The following is an 18,319-nucleotide window of genomic DNA, read 5'->3' on the forward strand; positions in this document are numbered from 1 at the left end:
GGCGTTTGGCAGGTGACCTTTGACTTCTTCAAAAATGGAATTGATGTATCAAAGTGTTCTACCCATTCTGTACCAAGTAGGTAAATGTGATGGTACATATTAGCCAAGATTCTTATGGGCGAGCTGTACGAAACCTGGAGTTTGCTGCATCTATCCCCCCAGTTTTTGCCCCCCTTTTTAACTCTAGATGCTGATTTTCAAATCAGATAGTGCACAGAGGCCTGCTAACCAGACCCTAGTGCCAGTGCTCTTTCCCTAAAACAAGGTAAAGTCTAATTGTTCTACAATTTTTAGCACCCCTCTAAGTCGCTGGTAAACAGTACCCCAGGTACCTAGGACATGGGAGTTAAAGTGTGTCCCTAAGGGCCGCAGCATATCTTATGCCACTCTAAGGGACTCACATACAAGTTCTATATTAACTTGCATTGCAGGCTCCATGCGTGGTGATGACACTCCAGTGTCTCATGCCAAAGCCACTGCATCTAATATATGTAAGTCACCCCTACAGCAGAGCTTTGAAGCCTAAGGCAGGGTGCCTTATATTTTAAGCAAGGACATTTCTGCAGGAGCAGATATGCCTCTGTGATGTCTAGTTCTATTACTAGATATTACAAGCGAGCAGGGAAACCATCTTGAGGTATGTACTGGGCACTGGTCAAAACGAGTACATTGTGGCTTCAGTGAAACATATGGTGTTTAGTATCAAACACCTCAAATCCATAAACCCACCCTGATTCCAGTGATGGACTTAATAATATCTGCACCCAAAGGATATTTCAGAGGTACCCCCTGAACCCTACTACCCTTCTAGTGTGCTAACGGACCAGTCCCGTCCAGCCTGCCACCACAGACCCGTTTCTGACTCCTAGGAGGTGAGAGCTCTGCACTCAGACAGGAACCATGCCTGCTCTGGGGAAAGGTGTTATCCCCTCCCCCCCCCCAAGAAGGCTGGGAAATCAGCATATGAAGGTAGGAGGCTTCAAAGGTCTCTGCCCCCTTTGATATGTGACCCAAGGCTTCCCCAGACAGGGGAGATGCCACCCTCTGCCCTGGGCCAACTGGCACCAGGACAGACAGGACATTTAGATATGCAGGAGGTGAGTTGCACTGCCAGGCTGGACACACTTCTAGAGTCTGAAGTAAAAACAAATTTAGAAATTCTACCATCTTGTGTGTGGTCGAATTAGAAATCCTGGGAGAGGGTGATGCCCTCTAACCAAAGTAAGGGGTCATCTAGGGGGTGCAGTGACCCCAGGGATAAGTAACCAATTGGCTACTACCTCTCACTCCCCTTAATGCAACTAAATTGAGTATTTAGGGGACCGCCTGATACCAGAACTTCAGATTTCAATGGACACAAAAGAAGGACAAAGAAGACTGCTGACCTGAGAACCAAGGGGCTCAACTGACTTGGCACCAACCCTGCTGGCCTGTCTGCTGCACCCAACCCTCTTGAAGAATCTGACTTATCCGGCTGCTGTGCAGACTTCCAAGAAACACCGAGGGCTGCCAGGGATTCGCAAATTTCTGAAGAAACTCTCTTGGAGAAGAGGAGCTACTACCCAGCAGCCGCAGGCACCAAAGATGAAATACCTGGTTCACCGACCTGTCGCCCACGGGCCCAACCGACGCAGGAGCCACCCAGGAAGAGATAGCTGTGCTCCCACAGGTCACATCCATACTTTCTCCAAGTGTGGGGATGCCAGGACCGACTGGAGTAGCACAACAACAATACCTGGAGTACCAGACCCCTTACAGCAGCCAAGGCTTGATGTGTCCAGACCTTACAGCAACACCGAGGAAGACTGACAAGCACATCCAGGGACTTCAACGACGCTGAGTGGCCCTAAACAGCAGAGACGTAGACAAAGAGAGCATCTGAGTGCTGCCACCCAACATCTCAAAGTGCCTTGGCACCCGTGCCCCACAGCCCGAGTCTGAGGTAGGGGACGTTGCCAACAAGGTTCCGTGACTCTCACAGGCTAAGCCCACACTTGGATTTGTCAAGACTGGACTACCAGTCGCCGCCTGCAGTTTCTTTCTGCATGCCCCCTCCAATTGAGAGTGGCTACAGCACGGAACCAGATGCCAAAAGACACTATGCACCTGAGCCCCACAGCCTGAGGAGAAGTGGACCAACAGTGACCCTACATGCCCAAGGATCTCAAGGGTTGATCTAACCTGTGGGTTCCCCCGGACTGGTCCCCCAGTCCCTGCTTGCAGCCTCTTTCTAACCGGATTGTTCCCCATTAAAGTGTATGGGACACCAGAAGCCTTAATACATCTGCACCCAGAATCCCTAGAGCCTCCCGAGGTGACCTGTTCGGGTGGCCTTGGTCCTTGCCCCAGACTCGCCTTAACTTCAGGAGAATAGTCATATAAGTAGTTGTTAAGTGCCTGAATGCAGTTCATGCATTCCCTCATGAGATAACATTGAACTGTATAAACTTTTGAAAACTGTAAAAATTCATGACTCGAAAAGTACTTACCTGATTCTGGTGAGCTTGGTATCTAAAAATTTTACAAAAGTATGTGTGTAACAAGGAGGAGGGTTGGAGGGAGGAAACGTGGACCCCAAAAGAAGATTGGTGGGTCGTTCAACATCCTTCCACTCCTTCCCCTCAAGATGAAGTCTCGACATGGCCACTCACGGACGACGCGAACACTAGCGAGGACGGCGCCTTTAACTGGGCGTATGTGGACGACGAGGACACGCCCACTCGTGAAGTCGGCTTCGCCAGGTTGGTAAAAAGACCGGAAGAGAAGGAGCCGGCGTGTGACGACACCCCAGGAGGACGAAGAAGGAGAACGGCGGAACGAGCGGAGAGCCGAGAGTGAAGAACGGAGCAGCAGGAAGGCGAGCCAGGAGGCCAAAGTCCCCACGAAGCCCCGTGCCACACTCCCGAGGGAGGAGTGTGGCTGAAGCAGGTACGGGCGCGCATTACAGGCTGGGTTGGGAGGCGGGTCAGCTCTCCTCCCTAAATCAGTAGCAGCTGATAAAGTCTAGGAGCGAAGTGTGCATAGTGTAAATAACCCCCTCCACCCGTTGTTTTCCTAGTCCAACCCCTACCTTCCCTGACACGCTATCCTCACCACGTCACACCCCCTGAAGTTGAATACAGCACTAGCACCGGTGTCCTTCACTCCTGGTTTCCCTTGGTGACCCTTATAAGCGCCCCAGAGACCTGACAACTTCCTCTCTTTCTCTTTCCCATTCGACCACTCCCCGGAGAGGAAACATTGGAGATCAGGCACAGTGGAGACCGAGGAAGAGAAGCCCTGTTCATTGAAACCGGCGGAGTTATCCAAGAAAAGACTGCCTTCCCGTACAAGAAAAACCCTATCTCAAATAAAGCCTTACCCTAAAGTAACAAGTGTCCGGCCCATCAATCTACCCACGTTACAATGTGTTATCTTTATAAACTTGTGTCAGATTTCTTTATTGTGTGTGTGTGTGTGTGTGTGTGTGTGTGTTTGTCACTTACTGCCTTTGTGTGTGCAATAAATGCTTAGCACTACCCTTTGATAAGCCCAACTGCTCACCCACACTACCACAAAAACGAGCATTTGGGGTGTAATTTGTGCCTCTGTAATCCCTTTGAGGTTTGCCTGGACTCTCTACAGAGTGTACCTCTTTTGTGTCTACTTTATAAAGGCACAGCTTCCTACACCAGCCATTCCACCCACCAGTGGAAGAATTAGCCGCTGCCAATAGATCAAATATAATTTTAATATTCTCAGATACTCTAAAGTGAATAAAATCAGTGTAACGCAAAACTGGACAAAGGACATGGGAATATCCTCTCCATTGCCCGACCCCTGCCCTGGGAGGGAATACTGAATCGTTCCAACCCTTCCTTAGGGTACGTATGGGCTTACCTGTGGGTGTGTCCCTAGATTCGTCGTGGGACAAGATTAATTTCAAGACACCACTTCTTCTTCGACTGTTTGGGCACTACGGACTTCGCTGGACCTTGCTCTGGGCTCTGAGACTGTAACTGGGAAGACTCCTGCTGTTCCTCGTCTCGTCGCCCTGAAAAGTCTGCAGCAAAGTCTGTAACCGTGCTCCATACAGGAACCTTCCAAGGCCTGTGGACATCCAAGACACCTGAACCAATCTCCCTTGAAGTGAAGGAGTCACTTCCCTGAATCTGCAGGCAACGCAACTAAGCTGACTTGACTGCTGATCCAGAGCTCCCTCAGACTCTGAAAGGCTCATTACCACAGGAGGTGGTTTTTCATATCCCTCGAGGCCTGCCCTGTCCTCTCACCAAGTGTGACCAGTGTCCCTCGTCGGAGCCGCAGGAAATAATCCCTGTGCAGCGTGTTGACTTGCCGTTGCAAAGGCTTGTGGCTTCCTTCCTCCAAGATCTTCGAGCTATAATTAGCCCCCACCTCAAGTATCTCTTGTGACCAATATCTTCATCCTCACCGCATCATTTGCACCGTGGGCCTGCATTTTTGGTGAGCTGCAAGAGGTCCTCTTGCGATTCCAATGCCTGTGGGTCTTCTTTGATTTCTGCGGTCACCCTTGATTGATTGGGGGCTGCCCGGACTCCCCTGCTTGTGGCGAGTCACCTGGACCTTGCTGGTACCGACACTGCACCTTCTTCACTTTCCACATTGTTTGCAGTTGCCAAGGCTTGTTGGTGCTCCTGATGGACACCGACCCCTCAACTCTCAACATCCGACTTGGCACAGCTCCTGGCTTTCCACAGCATCGCCTGGTCCGCACAGCTGCAACTCCAAGGTCACCATCAGCTCTCCTGCAACATCCAACATCGGTGGCTATTCGTCTTCTGTGCCTCCTTGTCACTCCTGATCGGCATAGACCCTGTCCCCCTCAGCTTCCCGGTACCTCAATCTTGAATTCACCTTTGGGTGCCACCTGATAGTTTTGCATTCTCCAGCAGTGGCATCTTCCTGAAGTCCACCATTGAGTTCGACAGCGGTTTCTGACGCCACCTCACACCTATACACCCGGCTTCCTTGGTGTAGGTATCCTGGTTCCTAGGGTATCCAGGGGTAACTCTCCAACTTTCTGTCTTCCATTGGGTTTCTTCAGGGTCCACTGGGCAGGGTGGTCCTTCTTTAAAATTGCAACCGCGCCTTACCCATTGATTTGAGTTGAGCACTCGGTCGTGTTATCACTCTGCACACGGCCTCCCTGGGGTTCCTGGTTACTTACCTCAGGTGTTTCCTTGGGTCCCTGGCACTTCTACATCTTCTGGGTATAGTCTTGACTTGAGTCATGGTTCCCATACCACTATTTTAGTATATGGTTTGGTCTCCCCCTGGCAACAACTGTGTATTCGTGCTACTGACCTGTTTTTATTGCAAAGAATTGTGTGCATGTGTATATCTCCGGGTAGGAGATATCTGTATGTGTTAGCGAGCGTCTTATAATAAATACATATTTTTAAAAAATACAATGTGTGGTTCTTTTTCACAATCTATAACTCTAAGATTATGTTCTGGTAAACCAAGCTGATTTACACACCTTCTGGACTAAGACTAAAGGCTACTCTACATAGCTACCACTTAGAGAGCTTTCTAAGGTTGTCTAATAACCCCAAAATCACCATGAGGGTTGTCTGGATTTGTGCAGGGTGCCCACTTACATAAGTAGTCACCATATACTAAGCAAGCTTTTCACAATGTGAACGTATGAAAGATCCAAAGCTGGAAAACAAAATGTGCTGCTTTAAAGTACACTACAGACAATGTGTTAAAATGGGGAGAGGCAAGTCTTATGATACCCAAGATATGAATCATTTAAGTCACACACAGAACACAATTAAAATATATTTATTACTAACCACTGGATATGCACTTTCAGGTTCCTCAACATCTTCCACCATTTCCTCATCTGTATACTCATCAGAGACCGTGTCTGCATCATCAGAGAGGTTGGTAATCTGTACATCAGGATGATCCAATAACCAACCGACCAAGGCTTCTACTCCTGTCAAAAGAAGAACATTCTGAATGGCACAGATATAAAGCGTAGCCAATTGACCAGGAAAGTTGATTATGATGCAAGCTTTGCAAAGAAGCTAAGTACATGCAAAAAATGTAGAAGAACAATTGACTTACCATCAGTTACACCTTTTCTAGTAGGGACTATCTAAACACAGATTCTTCACCTTGTGACTATTCCCCAGGTATCAGGCTGTATCCAGCAGATGGTGTTGTGTGGCTCTGTCGGATTTTTCACATCCTGGATATGATGTTGGACAACTATATCTGTGCCAAATACTGCAGGACAAATCTGGCAAAGTGCCCAACCCACCAGACAAGGCTGTCCACACAGTAGTGCCTCACGAACACATGGAGGGACACCCTCGTAGCTGACTGGCAAATATCCATAACTGGCACACTGCGCATTAGCTCACTAGCAGCAGCCTTCCCTCTGATGGAATGAGCACCCAATTTTTTGGGGGGTTGCTTTTTAAGCTAGCCCGTGTCAGTTCTTGATGCATAACAATATCCACCGGGAGTGCACATCAGAATTCGGGTCCCACTGTGGCATTATAAAGGGTATTGGATAGAACATATGGATCAGTCCCCTCAAAAACCACATCACAACTGATGATTTGAAAAGGAACGGCTGATCCAGCAACAGTAAGAAGGTCAAAAGGGCCAGGGCCATAAAGTTACTTTTAACTGTTGCCACAGGAAAGCCTTGAAAGGCTAAAGAAAGACAGACCTTAAGAACAGCAGAAACCTTTGTATTTAAGGGTAGGGTGTTGCGAGAGGAGCACCAAATAATATTTCCCAGCGTCCAGGGTATACAGTCTTGGTGGATCGACACCTGATTGCCAAGATAACACCAACCACTTCAAGAGGAAGGTCAAAAGACAACTGCCGCCATTTAATTTCCATGCTTGAGGAGTAGACCAAGTAGGCTTAGGTGGAAAACTGGCCCTGTTGCTACGACAGGCGGTCTTACTGAAGGGACATGAGGTTATGGCCAGAAGTTCCATGTACCATACTATCCTCGCCCAGTCCGGAGCCACTAGGACGAATTGGGCCTGGTCTTTCTTTTTCCAGCAATATGAGCAGAAGACGAACAGGCGGAAACAGGAGTCCTGAACTCCAATGCAGGCAACAAGGCATTTCCGAGGTAAAAAGTTCCCAGTGCAGGCACAAGGTATTTCTGAGGGAGAAGTACCTTGGGAACTCCGATGCACAAAACCCTTGACACTGCAATTAATCGAGCCAGGGGTCTCCACAGTGCTGGAAGATGCCCTGTGCCACCTCAGATGTAGCCACAATTTGTGACCCGGAATGCAACTTTTTTTAATCATAGACGCTCTCATATGTATTATTCATTTAGCTTTTTAAATCAACGCTCCTATTCTTGATCTTTATGGAACTATATTTTACTTACTACTTACCTATGTATCTTCGATATTGTGATTATACTATTCTTGATTTGTATGGATCTTTAGGTTATTTACCATATGCATTAGTATCTTCTATGTCTACATTGTAAAGCGCTCGGATACCTGCAAGGGTCTTGTTCGCGCTATATAAAACCTTCAAATAAATGAATAAATAAACCATTTTGACTTCACACACTCAATGCAAGAAAAAAATGCAATATTCAGGCCTGAATATAATCATACATCACTTGTATTTACCACCATAAATTGTTCTTAATCACAACATATAGACAGTGCAGTATATCCAAGTGAGAATGAAAACCACAACCCAAAGTGTAACAAGACCAGTTAAAAAGTAAATTCCCCAAAAGGTTTGTGTGTTTTTCTTAAAAACAACAACAGCAGTTGTTGAAGAAATGGGTGAATGCGGGATGATGCCGCCGTCACTGCAGGAGGCCCTTCTGGTCATGCTTCCGAAACCGGGAAAGCCCCCAGATGCATGCTCATCGTACAGACCGCTCTCGTTGTTAAATGACGACACCAAGATATTCGCTAAAGTTCTAGCTAACTGTTTAGCCCCCTTAGTGCTGATGCTGGTCGGGCCAGAACAGTCTGCGTTTGTGCCAGGAAGCACCCTTACTTATAATTTAAGTACAGTGTTTGGAGCCATTCAGCACACTAATCCTGATGTAAAAGCTGCTGTGATATTCCTAGACGCCGAGAAGGCTTTTGACTTGGTTGAGTGGGATTTCATGCAGCTGGTTTTGAGGAGGATGGGTGTTGGCGATCTTTTCATTCAATTATTGTCAGTGCTTTATAACGCCCCGACTGCCAGGGTTAGAGTCGGCAATCTGGTTACCTCACCCTTCAGAATTGCTACGGGTACACGCCAGGGATGTCAACTATCACCACTTGTCTATGCTATCGTAGCAGAACCACTGGCCTGCGCATTACGGGAGTACCATAGTCATAGTTGATTCGGTTCCCCGATATAATCTAATTATTTCCACTTACGCTTATGACACCCTCCTCTATATTAGGGATCCTGAGACCAACCTGTCCCAGGTGTTGAGGGAGGTGGTGCGATATGGCGATTTGTCTGGCCTTTGCAACAACTGGGTCAAGTCTGCAATCTTCCCACTTACGCCAGCGTTGGGCCTTCTCGAGCTAGAATTCCCACTTCAGTGGACCACAGACTCAGTGCGATAATTGGGGATCCAGGTACACACCAGCTCGGAAGTGGTGTTAGAAGAGACCTACTATAAAGGCAATGGGAAAGTTGGAGGATTACGTTAACAAATGGGTGCGGTTACCGCTATCCGTTATGGGCCGCATCGCCTTAATGAAAATGGTAGTCATCCCACGATTCTTGTTTTTGTTTTGGAATATACCAATGGTTCCCCCTGCTTCCTCAAATTAGGTCCTTGCTGATCCACTTGGCCTGGGGGACGGGGGGTGGTGTTGGTAGGTGCCCCCGGACATGGATCTTTATTATGACGTTACAATGTCTGCCGGCATTTTATTGGCTACATCAACAAATCCCCCCTTCCACATCTGCATATTGAGAAGCTCGCGGCAGCGCCCTCCCTATTGGTTACATTCTTGTTTCGAGCCCCACATAGACGCGCTGCCACACTTGACTCAATTAATGCCACTGCACATGCATGGAACATTATTTTGAAGCGACCGGCGGCCTCTATCCTCTGCTCTCCACTTACTCCAGTCGATCTGTGTTTTTGGCTACTGGTGCTTGTCGAACCAGAGGTACTGCGAGCACTTTCGACACTTAAGATTTCTAGCATAGGTGATCTCTTTGAAGACTATGTGGGGCGGGGATGTGAAGACTTGGTCTTGGTGGGGCAGGAGTTCAACCCACTGCTGATGTTTCATTACTATAGGGTTAGACACGTGTTACGCAATATGTTAGGCGACGAACTGATTGAACCGCCCGAGGTGGCCCCCTTCTCCCTCCTGCTGCAGGCATATTCCCCCGGAAGGTAATTTCCAGTATTTACTCGATAGCTCAGGAATACAGGAAGAATCACTTCACTAAAGCTAGGCTCGGCTGGCAAACCAATCTAGACTTAGTAATAGATGATGACACCTGGGGTTATTGCTGTGAAGCCACACACCAAGTTTTGCTAAACAAGCGACACCGTCTTATTCACTTCAAATTAATAAACTGAGTGTATTATAGCCCAATCCATTATCATAAATACGGACTTCGAGACGCAGCGAAATACGAGAGATGCAGTATGGAGCCAGCAGGGTTTATCCAAATGGCTTGGCTGTGCCCTGACGTAGCCAACTTTTGGATTGCGATCTTTCAGAAACTTAGCAACATTACTGGGGAGCCCCTGAATCCTGACCCATTGTTGGCTCTATTGGGCTTTACCAAACATATACGCAAAGGCGTAAGGCAACTTGTAAAGATGGGATTATTAATAGCTAAATGTATGGTAGCAATGCATCGGGCCAGAGGACACCCCCCCCCGCACCTCCCCCACACAATAACACAATGGTCCTAGGAAATGTTATACTGTAACACACAGTCAGAGTTATACAGTGAATTACTTCCCCCCAAAAGCCGTCCCAAGAATTTTTTAGGTCTATACCAGGATTATATAGCGGGTAAAGAGTGAAAAGGAGTACTGAGGTACTAACTTCCTCCTCTGATAGCGGGGATGCGTCATGGGGCAATGGCGGGGTAATATTGTTTTATTCATCTGGGATTTATTTCTGAGTACTGACTAGATATAACACTGCTGTGGGTCTCCACAAATGTAACCCTGTATTATTATCAGACCACTCCAGACACAATTGTAAAGGACCTCCAGGGGGCCGTTTGCCTCCTTCTATTGTATAGAACCACGCCTCTGTACACTAATTTGCAGGAATTTCTTTTATTGTCACTTCCTTTTATTGCAATTGTAATTCTTTGCATGTTTTTTTTTGTTGTTGTCTGGAAACGCAATAAATAAATCAATAAAAAAAAACAACAGCAGTTGTTAACTATTTGGCCAATGCCAAATATCTATTTGTTTGTTTTGATTTCGACCGTCAACTCGGTACAGGGGTCTCATCAGGACAGAAGAGTATTATGGGACATCTGGAAGGAATAATTATTGAATAAGGTCTGGACTGACTTATACCAACTAAAATTAATAGTAAACACATAAGGTTTACCATCATTGGCCAAGTAGTGTAGGAATGAGCCAACCCGGGTGAAATATGTAATAGTAACCCCCGTGTAATATTTAATACTCACTGAGGGTGAAGGTCACCTGAATAATCATGATAAACAAACTGTATTTAAGTGATGTTGACTCTATTAAATGTCAACAAGGAAGTCAACTGAATACATGACTCAACCATAATGCTGGAAAGAAGAGTGACTTCAAAAGTTTTCAACACCTTTACAACCGCACAGTGAAGTCATCTGTCAGTGTCAAAGACAATAAGTGTTGCAAGGGCCAAAGACCACGTTAATACATATGGAGGTCTCTTGAGCATAGCACAATGTTTGGCTTCAGTATCTGCCCAAGTCATAAAGACATTATCGATGTATCATTTCCAGCATCTAATGGATACCCTATATGGATTACTGTCAGTGAGTATAAATTGCTGTTCCATGAGTCCACATAGATATTCGCTAGATTTGGGGCAAAAACTGCCCCATTGAAGTCCCTCCACATTGTTGATAAAATTAATTATTGTACTTGAAATAACGGGTTTGCAGAGCAATTTTAAGTAATTGAATAATTAACTCTGCAGGTACCTAGGTGGGCGCTGGTTGTGTACTGAGAATACGTTCAACCAGCCTGATGCTCTCATTCTGAGGTATGGTAGTATAACAGGAAACAATATTAAAGGTGACCAATAATTCCTTGTCTGGGTTAAAAACCATGCCTTCCAACAGGTTGATCTTATATGAACCGTCCCGTGTATATGTTTCTAGTCTAGGGACTAAGGGCGTGATGAATGACCATTTTTAGTGGTTGCAAACTGAAAATCAGGTAGTTTGAGACAGCTAAAAAGGGTTGTAGTATGTACAAAACCTAATTTGAGAGTCAGTAACCTAATACCGACTCACAAAATAGGGTTTGCGAAGCGCTATTTGGCAGGGGCGTACCAAGGGTGTCCCTTCCTAATAGCGAGTCGAGTTGGTATGTACTATTGTTTGCAGTCGCAAAACAATTACTGTTACCACCTACTTTAAGCCAGTCTCAACCAGAAAGTTGTCCCAAGGGGACCCTGTCCTCTTTGTGAATGTATGCAAAAATATTTTTTAGGAGCAAGCTGTGGTCCCACGTCCCACTGCTTGCTCTTAAAAAATGAAAAAAAATTAACATTTGTTTCTTTTAAACGCCTCCCGTTTTCCTTTAAGGAAAATGAGCTACATTTGAAAAAAAAGTTTCTTTTATTTAAAAAGCAAACGCAGACATGGTGGTCTGCTGTCCCCAGCAGGCCACCTTCCTTGTGTTCTTGCCCATTCCCAATGTGTTGCAAATTGAGACCTGCCTCAAATATTGATGAGGCAGGTCATTTGTAACCCCACTTGGAATCGCTAAATGGGTCTAGGACACATTAGTACATTCTGTTTTGCAAGTCGCAAAACAAATCGCAATTTGCAACTCGCAAAACGGAATGGTTGTACATCTGGTCCAAAGTCTTTAATTGATATATTTATTTATTTATTTATTTAAGAAGTTTATAGAGCGCACGGCTACCTCCAGAGGAGGTGTCCCGGCGCTAAGACTACTTGTTTATCACAGAGGGGGTTGCTGAGTTCATGAAAAATCTGTCACATGAGCAGGTCTGCAAGAGTTTTGCTGGCTAGTGCTTAGAAAACAGCCATGTTTTCAGTTTGCGACGGAAGACTTGTTCTGATTCAGAAAACCTGAGATCCAAGGGTAGACTGTTCCAAAGCTTAGCGGCCACAACGGTAAAGGTTCTGCCACCAGTACGCGTGAGTCTGAAGCGAGGGACAATCATCAGGCGTAGACTATTAGATCTCAGATGCCTTACTGAAGAAGCTATTTTAAGCCTTTTGCTCAGATAGCAGGGGCCAATGCCATTAATTGCCCTAAAGGCAAGGATCAGAACCTTAAAGTCAATACGGCGGGCTATTGGAAGCCAATGCAGCTCCTCTCGGTAGGCTCTGACCGAGTTGCGGGGAGGGATGTTGCCAATCAGCCTTGCAGACGCGTTTTGTATAGTTTGAAGTCGATCAATGAGATATTGGGGGGCACCGACATAGAGGCTGTTGGCATAGTCAAGGTGTGACGTGATGAGTGCCTGGACCACTGTTTTACGGGAAGACTGGGGGAGATAGGGAAAGATCTTCCTGATCATGCGCAGTTTATTGAAACAAGCCGCCGCTACTTTATTAACCTGGGTTTTTCCGGACAAGGTGTTATCAAATATAAAGCCCAGGTTACGGGCTGATTGCACTGGTACAGGAGGTGGGTCAAGAATGGTAGGCCACCAAAGAGTTGAAGGGGGGGCAGTTTTCTGGCTGAAAAAGAGGACCTCTGTTTTTTCAGTGTTGAGGGCGAGATGGTTAGCAGCCATCCAAGTGCAAATGTTGCCAAGGCAGTTTCGGAAGTTGGAAAAGAGGGAGTCAGAATGGTCTCTAAATGAAAAAACAAGCTGAGTATCATCAGCATAAGAGACCACCCTGACTCCAGAAGACTCAACTACCTTGGCAAGGGGGGCCAGGTAAACATTAAACAATAAAGGGCTCAAAGCTGAGCCTTGGGGCACGCCACACAGGAGGGGTTTGTCTTCGGATTGGTATGGATGCAACAATACCCTTTGGGTCCGTCCGGATAAAAAGGATTTGAGCCATGCTAGGACAGTGCCCTCAATCCCCAGCTGTTGTAATCGGGATAAGAGAATGACATGAGAAACCGTGTCGAATGCAGCGGATAGGTCGAGGAGGACCAACATGGCCTCCTCACCCCTATCCACTGATTCCCTGATTGTCTCTGAGACTTCCAGCAACGCTGTCTCGGTGCTGTAACCGGTTCGAAACCCAGATTGAGAATCGTGTAACAGTTTATTTGTTTCCAAGAACTGGGCCATTTGTTTCTGAACAACTTTCTCCAATATCTTAGCTGGCTTGGGCAGAAGCGAGATGGGTCGGTAACTGCAGTATTGGGAGGGATCAGCGTTGGGTTTTTTAAGAATAGGAAGTTGCCCATTACTTTAGCAGGAACAGGGTCTAAGGGTGAGCCAGACTTGACCTGCTGAAGAAGAGATAGGGCAGAGTCAAATGATAATTCATTAAAGGAGTTGAAGGAGCATTGCGTCAGGAGAGAGGAGTCTGGAATTGGGTTGGGCATGACAGAGACAAATGAGGAGGCAAGTTTAGTAATTTTGTCCTGAAAAAAATCGGAGAGACCATTGCGAAGATCTTGAGTAGGGCTGCATTGGGTTTTTATGGCCAGAGGAGTAACAAAATCTTTCACAATTGAGAAGAGGGTTTTTGACGAATTCTGCGCCTGCTGAATAAGGCCAGAGAAATAAGATCTCATAGAGGAACGTTTAAGCATTTGAAATTTATTTAAAGCAGATTTATAAGCCAGTTTAGCCACTGGATCGTACTTCTGACGCCACATGCGTTCTAGCCTTTTGCATTTGCTTTTTTCCTCGCGAAGGAGGGGGGTGAACCAGGGAGCCGAAGGACGAGATCTGGCGGACGCCAGGGGAGCAAGAGGAGCAATGGAATCAAGAGCTGAGGTAAGGGCGGAGTTGTATCTTGCAGTTTCCTTGTCCAGATCCTCCGTCTGATTAAAGTGGAACTGAAATCGAGAATCAACAGCCTCACTGGTCACCTTGACCCATTTGCGACCACTATCTCTGTTGAGGGAAGAGGTAGGGGGAAGGGGAGGTCTGTCAATATGAAAGGGGATAAGAAAGTGGTCAGACCATGTAAGGGGAAGAGAAGGAAAGACCGTTATGCAAGGATGATTTGAAAAAATCAGGTCTAATGTGTGACCGGCTTTATGCGTAGGGCCTTTAACTAGTTGGGACAAGGTCAGTCCTTGTAGGGTTTCCACAATTGAAGAGGCTTGAGCACAGGAAGGATTGTCTATATGAAGGTTAAAATCTCCCAACACTGTGAAGTGCGAGTGTTTAAGGGAAAAGTCCGCAATTGAGTGCAACAGGGCACTGAGAGAACAAGCAGTAACGGGGGGGGGTTATATACCAGGATACCAGCAAAGATAGTACAAGCGGCGTCCTTAATTGTAAAATACATGGCCTCGATCAGACCGAGGTTAACAATTTTAGTCGAGCTCAGTGTAAAGTGGGATTTTGCAATTATCGCGAGACCCCCTCCAGGTTTGGTGCCGTCTCGATTAATGCCTACCAATTGGTAACCAGAGGGAATGGCCAAGTTGATATCTGGCATGGACGAGTCTTTAAGCCATGTTTCTGTGAGAAATAAAATATCCCACTTCTTCGTATCTAGCAGAAGCCAAATGTCGGATGCATGTGCAGGAAGAGACCGGCAGTTAATTACGCCAGCATAAACGGTAGACGGTGATGAGCAGTGATTACCATTGTTGGATGGTGGACACCGTTTGATGAAGGCGGGAATGTGATGGTTACACCCAAGGCAAGAATAAGAACTGGTGTTCAAGGTGTGGGGGTTACAACGTTTAGGCGGGTTGCAAGTGTTGCGGCGTAGCAGAGCAAGTTGCTCCGAGGACCAGGTAATCAAGGAGGTATGAGAGGCAGGGGGACTGGCGCTGGGCGCGGGTCCGGCGCGGACGGGCGCAGACGGGCTTGCCTTCGGCGCGCCATCGGCGCGCCCGCTGCGCGGACGGGAGAGTTGTTTCTTTATATCCATATCTTGCTGGGGGTGGGAGGAGGGTGGGAGGCGTCCAGGAGCTGGAGCGCTACCCTGCCTCCCCCAAAGATGGCGGTTCCGCTTTGCCCAGCCGGCGAGAGCGCTGTGCTCGGCTGCACCGGTGGGGAAATGGAGATCGGGACCCCTGTGACGATTTAATCTCGTCAAAACATGCAGGCGGTCAGTGTCCGATTTTTAAAAAAGCCACAATTAAAATAATTACAATTTTTAAAAGGCCGGTCAGCGCGACTGTACAGAGGTCATAAATCACCACACATACAGTTTAAGTGCAAACAATCATATACTCTCACAAAGGTTCGATTGTAGTAGATTAGCAAAGAGAAATGCCCTCGGCTTCCGCCTCAGGGGAAAACAAGTAATCAGTTTCCACTATCACTGACACTCCTTATGTAGTGAGGGAGGGCGGGAGGCGTCCAGGAGCTGGAGCGCTACCCTGCCTCCCCCCAAGATGGCGGTTCCGCTTTGCCCAGCCGGCGAGAGCGCTGTGCTCGGCTGCACCGGTGGAGAAATGGAGATCGGGACCCCTGTGACGATTTAATCTCGTCAAAACATGCAGGCGGTCAGTGTCCGATTTTTAAAAAAGCCACAATTAAAATAATTACAATTTTTAAAAGGCCGGTCAGCGCAACTGTACAGAGGTCATAAATCACCACATATACAGTTTAAGTGCAAACAATCATATACTGTCACAAAGGTTCGATTGTAGTAGATTAGCAAAGAGAAATGCCCCCGGCTTCCGCCTCAGGGGAAAACAAGTAATCAGTTTCCACTATCACGGACACTCCTTATGTAGTGAGGGAGGGCGGGAGGCGTCCAGGAGCTGGAGCGCTACCCTGCCTCCCCCCAAGATGGCGGTTCCGCTTTGCCCAGCCGGCGAGAGCGCTGTGCTCGGCTGCACCGGTGGAGAAATGGAGATCGGGACCCCTGTGACGATTTAATCTCGTCAAAACATGCAGGCGGTCAGTGTCCGATTTTAAAAAAAGCCACAATTAAAATAATTCCAATTTTACAATATGTTAATGTACTGCCCAAATGGTTACAACACGGAGGCACATCCAGATAAAACTGGTCTTCCAGGTGGATAATTCTGATTATTATGTACCTAGTGTAGGGTGTATCAAACTGGGACTCCTCGGTATTCCTTGTTCAAAAACTCAAATTCCTTTTTGGTAAGGAAGCCACTATCCTCCTCCTGTGTAGTGCTCTCTGAAATTCGCTTTTGTATGTCTCTTGGGGGATCCTTAATTAGTTTTTTCTGTAATATTGTCTGGCGCCTAATTGTTTCTAATTTCTGCATCACAGTTTTGTATATTCTGGGTGACAATACCACCCCTTTGTCAGTTGGTTTTATAACAAGTAACCTGATATTCTTAAGATCTTGCAATGCTTTCCTCTGGGCAAGGGAAATAGTGCATGGTGTAAAAGACTTTTCATTCATCACATTTACAACATCCCATCATTTTCCCAGTGACCATTTTTAAATGGAATCAACTCTGGTGGAGCATTAGACATAGGGGGATAGTAGGTGGACGGTAGTTATTTCTTGTACTTTTTTGTATCGGCAAAGAACGTCTGTAGACTCAGTTTGCAAAAACAATTGGGCACTTCAGTTTGCAAGGTAAAGAGGTTTGTCCTTTCAGTAGCCACAAATGATAAACCCTCACTAAAAAGTGATATCTCTGCTGATGATAATATATGTGTGAACATATGATGGAATCACCTGATTATTTTGGGGCTTTAAGTAAATTTCTATTGACAATCTCTAAGGGCCCTCCTAATGACACCTGTAATATTTCTACCTCGTATGGTGGAGTCTGGTTCCATTGTTTCCGTGTTGCCGCTGATCTTTTGGCCCCCTCATAAATATATACTAATCCATGTGTCTTGGTAAGCTACTCAGGCCTTCCTGTGGATCCGAATCATTCAACCCTGCTGGTGACTCTGAACAAGAAGAACAAATTACTTACCTTCAGTAACGATGTATCTGGTAGAGACATAGTCTAACCTCAGATTCCTTAACATATTATATCCCCAGGCGTTAAACTGGATCCGGAAACCTGTCCGCAGCTGCACCTCTGCGCGCCGGGGGCGGCGTCGCACAGCTCTGCCCTGACATTGTCCACAGACGTGACGTCAGCGGAGCCATATACGCCCCTCTCGGCGCGCTGACGTCAGTTTTCAGCTGAGAAACATTTCCACGCCGCAACGCGGAGCAACCGCAAAAAAAGGTTAGAATATGGGAACAGTGTGCAAAAATGATGAAAAGACATGGAATGGTGAAATACAGCACCATAAAGGAAAGTGCCAGGCACTGTATATTGAAAACTAGTAAAGGGAAAGAGCAGAGAACCGCTCTGAGAAGCAACCCCGCAAAGTGAAGGCCAACCACCTTTGGAGGTAAATGAAGATGTAAACAACATCATGGCAGACGACAGAAAGTCCGCAACCTTAATGTATAACTGAAGGACAAAAAGTCCGGAACATAGGAGTTAGAACAATTGACCACAAGACGTCACCAGAAAGAGAAGTTGTATCCCCAGAAGAAATTCATAAAATGCGACAGAGCCAATAGACTTCAAACCAATGGAGCAGAGGGGTGGCAAGAGACCCCAAGGTGATAGAAACGGGGAGAGCAGGGGTGGGAAAAAAAACGAATAGAACCCACACTGTACAACCCAGGGAGTAGGGTTGGAAAGGATACATGACACATGAGCATACCGTCCAATCACGAAAATGGGCGGAGTAGAGCTATGAAAGCAGAATGAAGCATTCTGTGTGGGAGTGAAGTGAAAGCGTCACCCTGCAGAACGATCAAGCCACCCGGAGGGAGGCAAGAGTAGAAAGTCCAACCTGAAAAGGTCCTCACAGAACAGGGAGGATGTGCGGGCGTTAAGGAATCTGCAGCTAGACTGTCTCTACCAGATACATCGTTACCGAAGGTAAGTAACTCGTTCATCCGATAGAGACGTCTAGCCACAGATTCCTTAACTTAGAATAGATACCAAAGCCATACCCATAGAGGAGGCGGTCTGCGACTGAACCCCAATAAGTT

The 18,319-nt window shown here is 46.7% G+C and overlaps 1 protein-coding gene across 5 annotated transcripts in view; it reads right to left on the bottom strand.

Moving 5' to 3' along the window:
• HERC2 (HECT and RLD domain containing E3 ubiquitin protein ligase 2) overlaps nt 1-18,319 on the bottom strand; it is a 1,676,463-nt gene that overhangs the window by 942,762 nt on the left and 715,382 nt on the right. For all 5 annotated transcript variants that reach the window (XM_086934186.1, XM_086934185.1, XM_086934187.1 and 2 more), the window contains exon 47: nt 5,820-5,965. In XM_086934186.1, coding sequence (XP_086790312.1) covers nt 5,820-5,965 — 146 coding nt within the window. The remainder of the gene's footprint in view (nt 1-5,819; nt 5,966-18,319) is intronic.

Source organism: Lissotriton vulgaris, chromosome 8, assembly GCF_964263255.1.
Source record: "Lissotriton vulgaris chromosome 8, aLisVul1.2, whole genome shotgun sequence".
NCBI lineage: Eukaryota > Metazoa > Chordata > Amphibia > Caudata > Salamandridae > Lissotriton > Lissotriton vulgaris.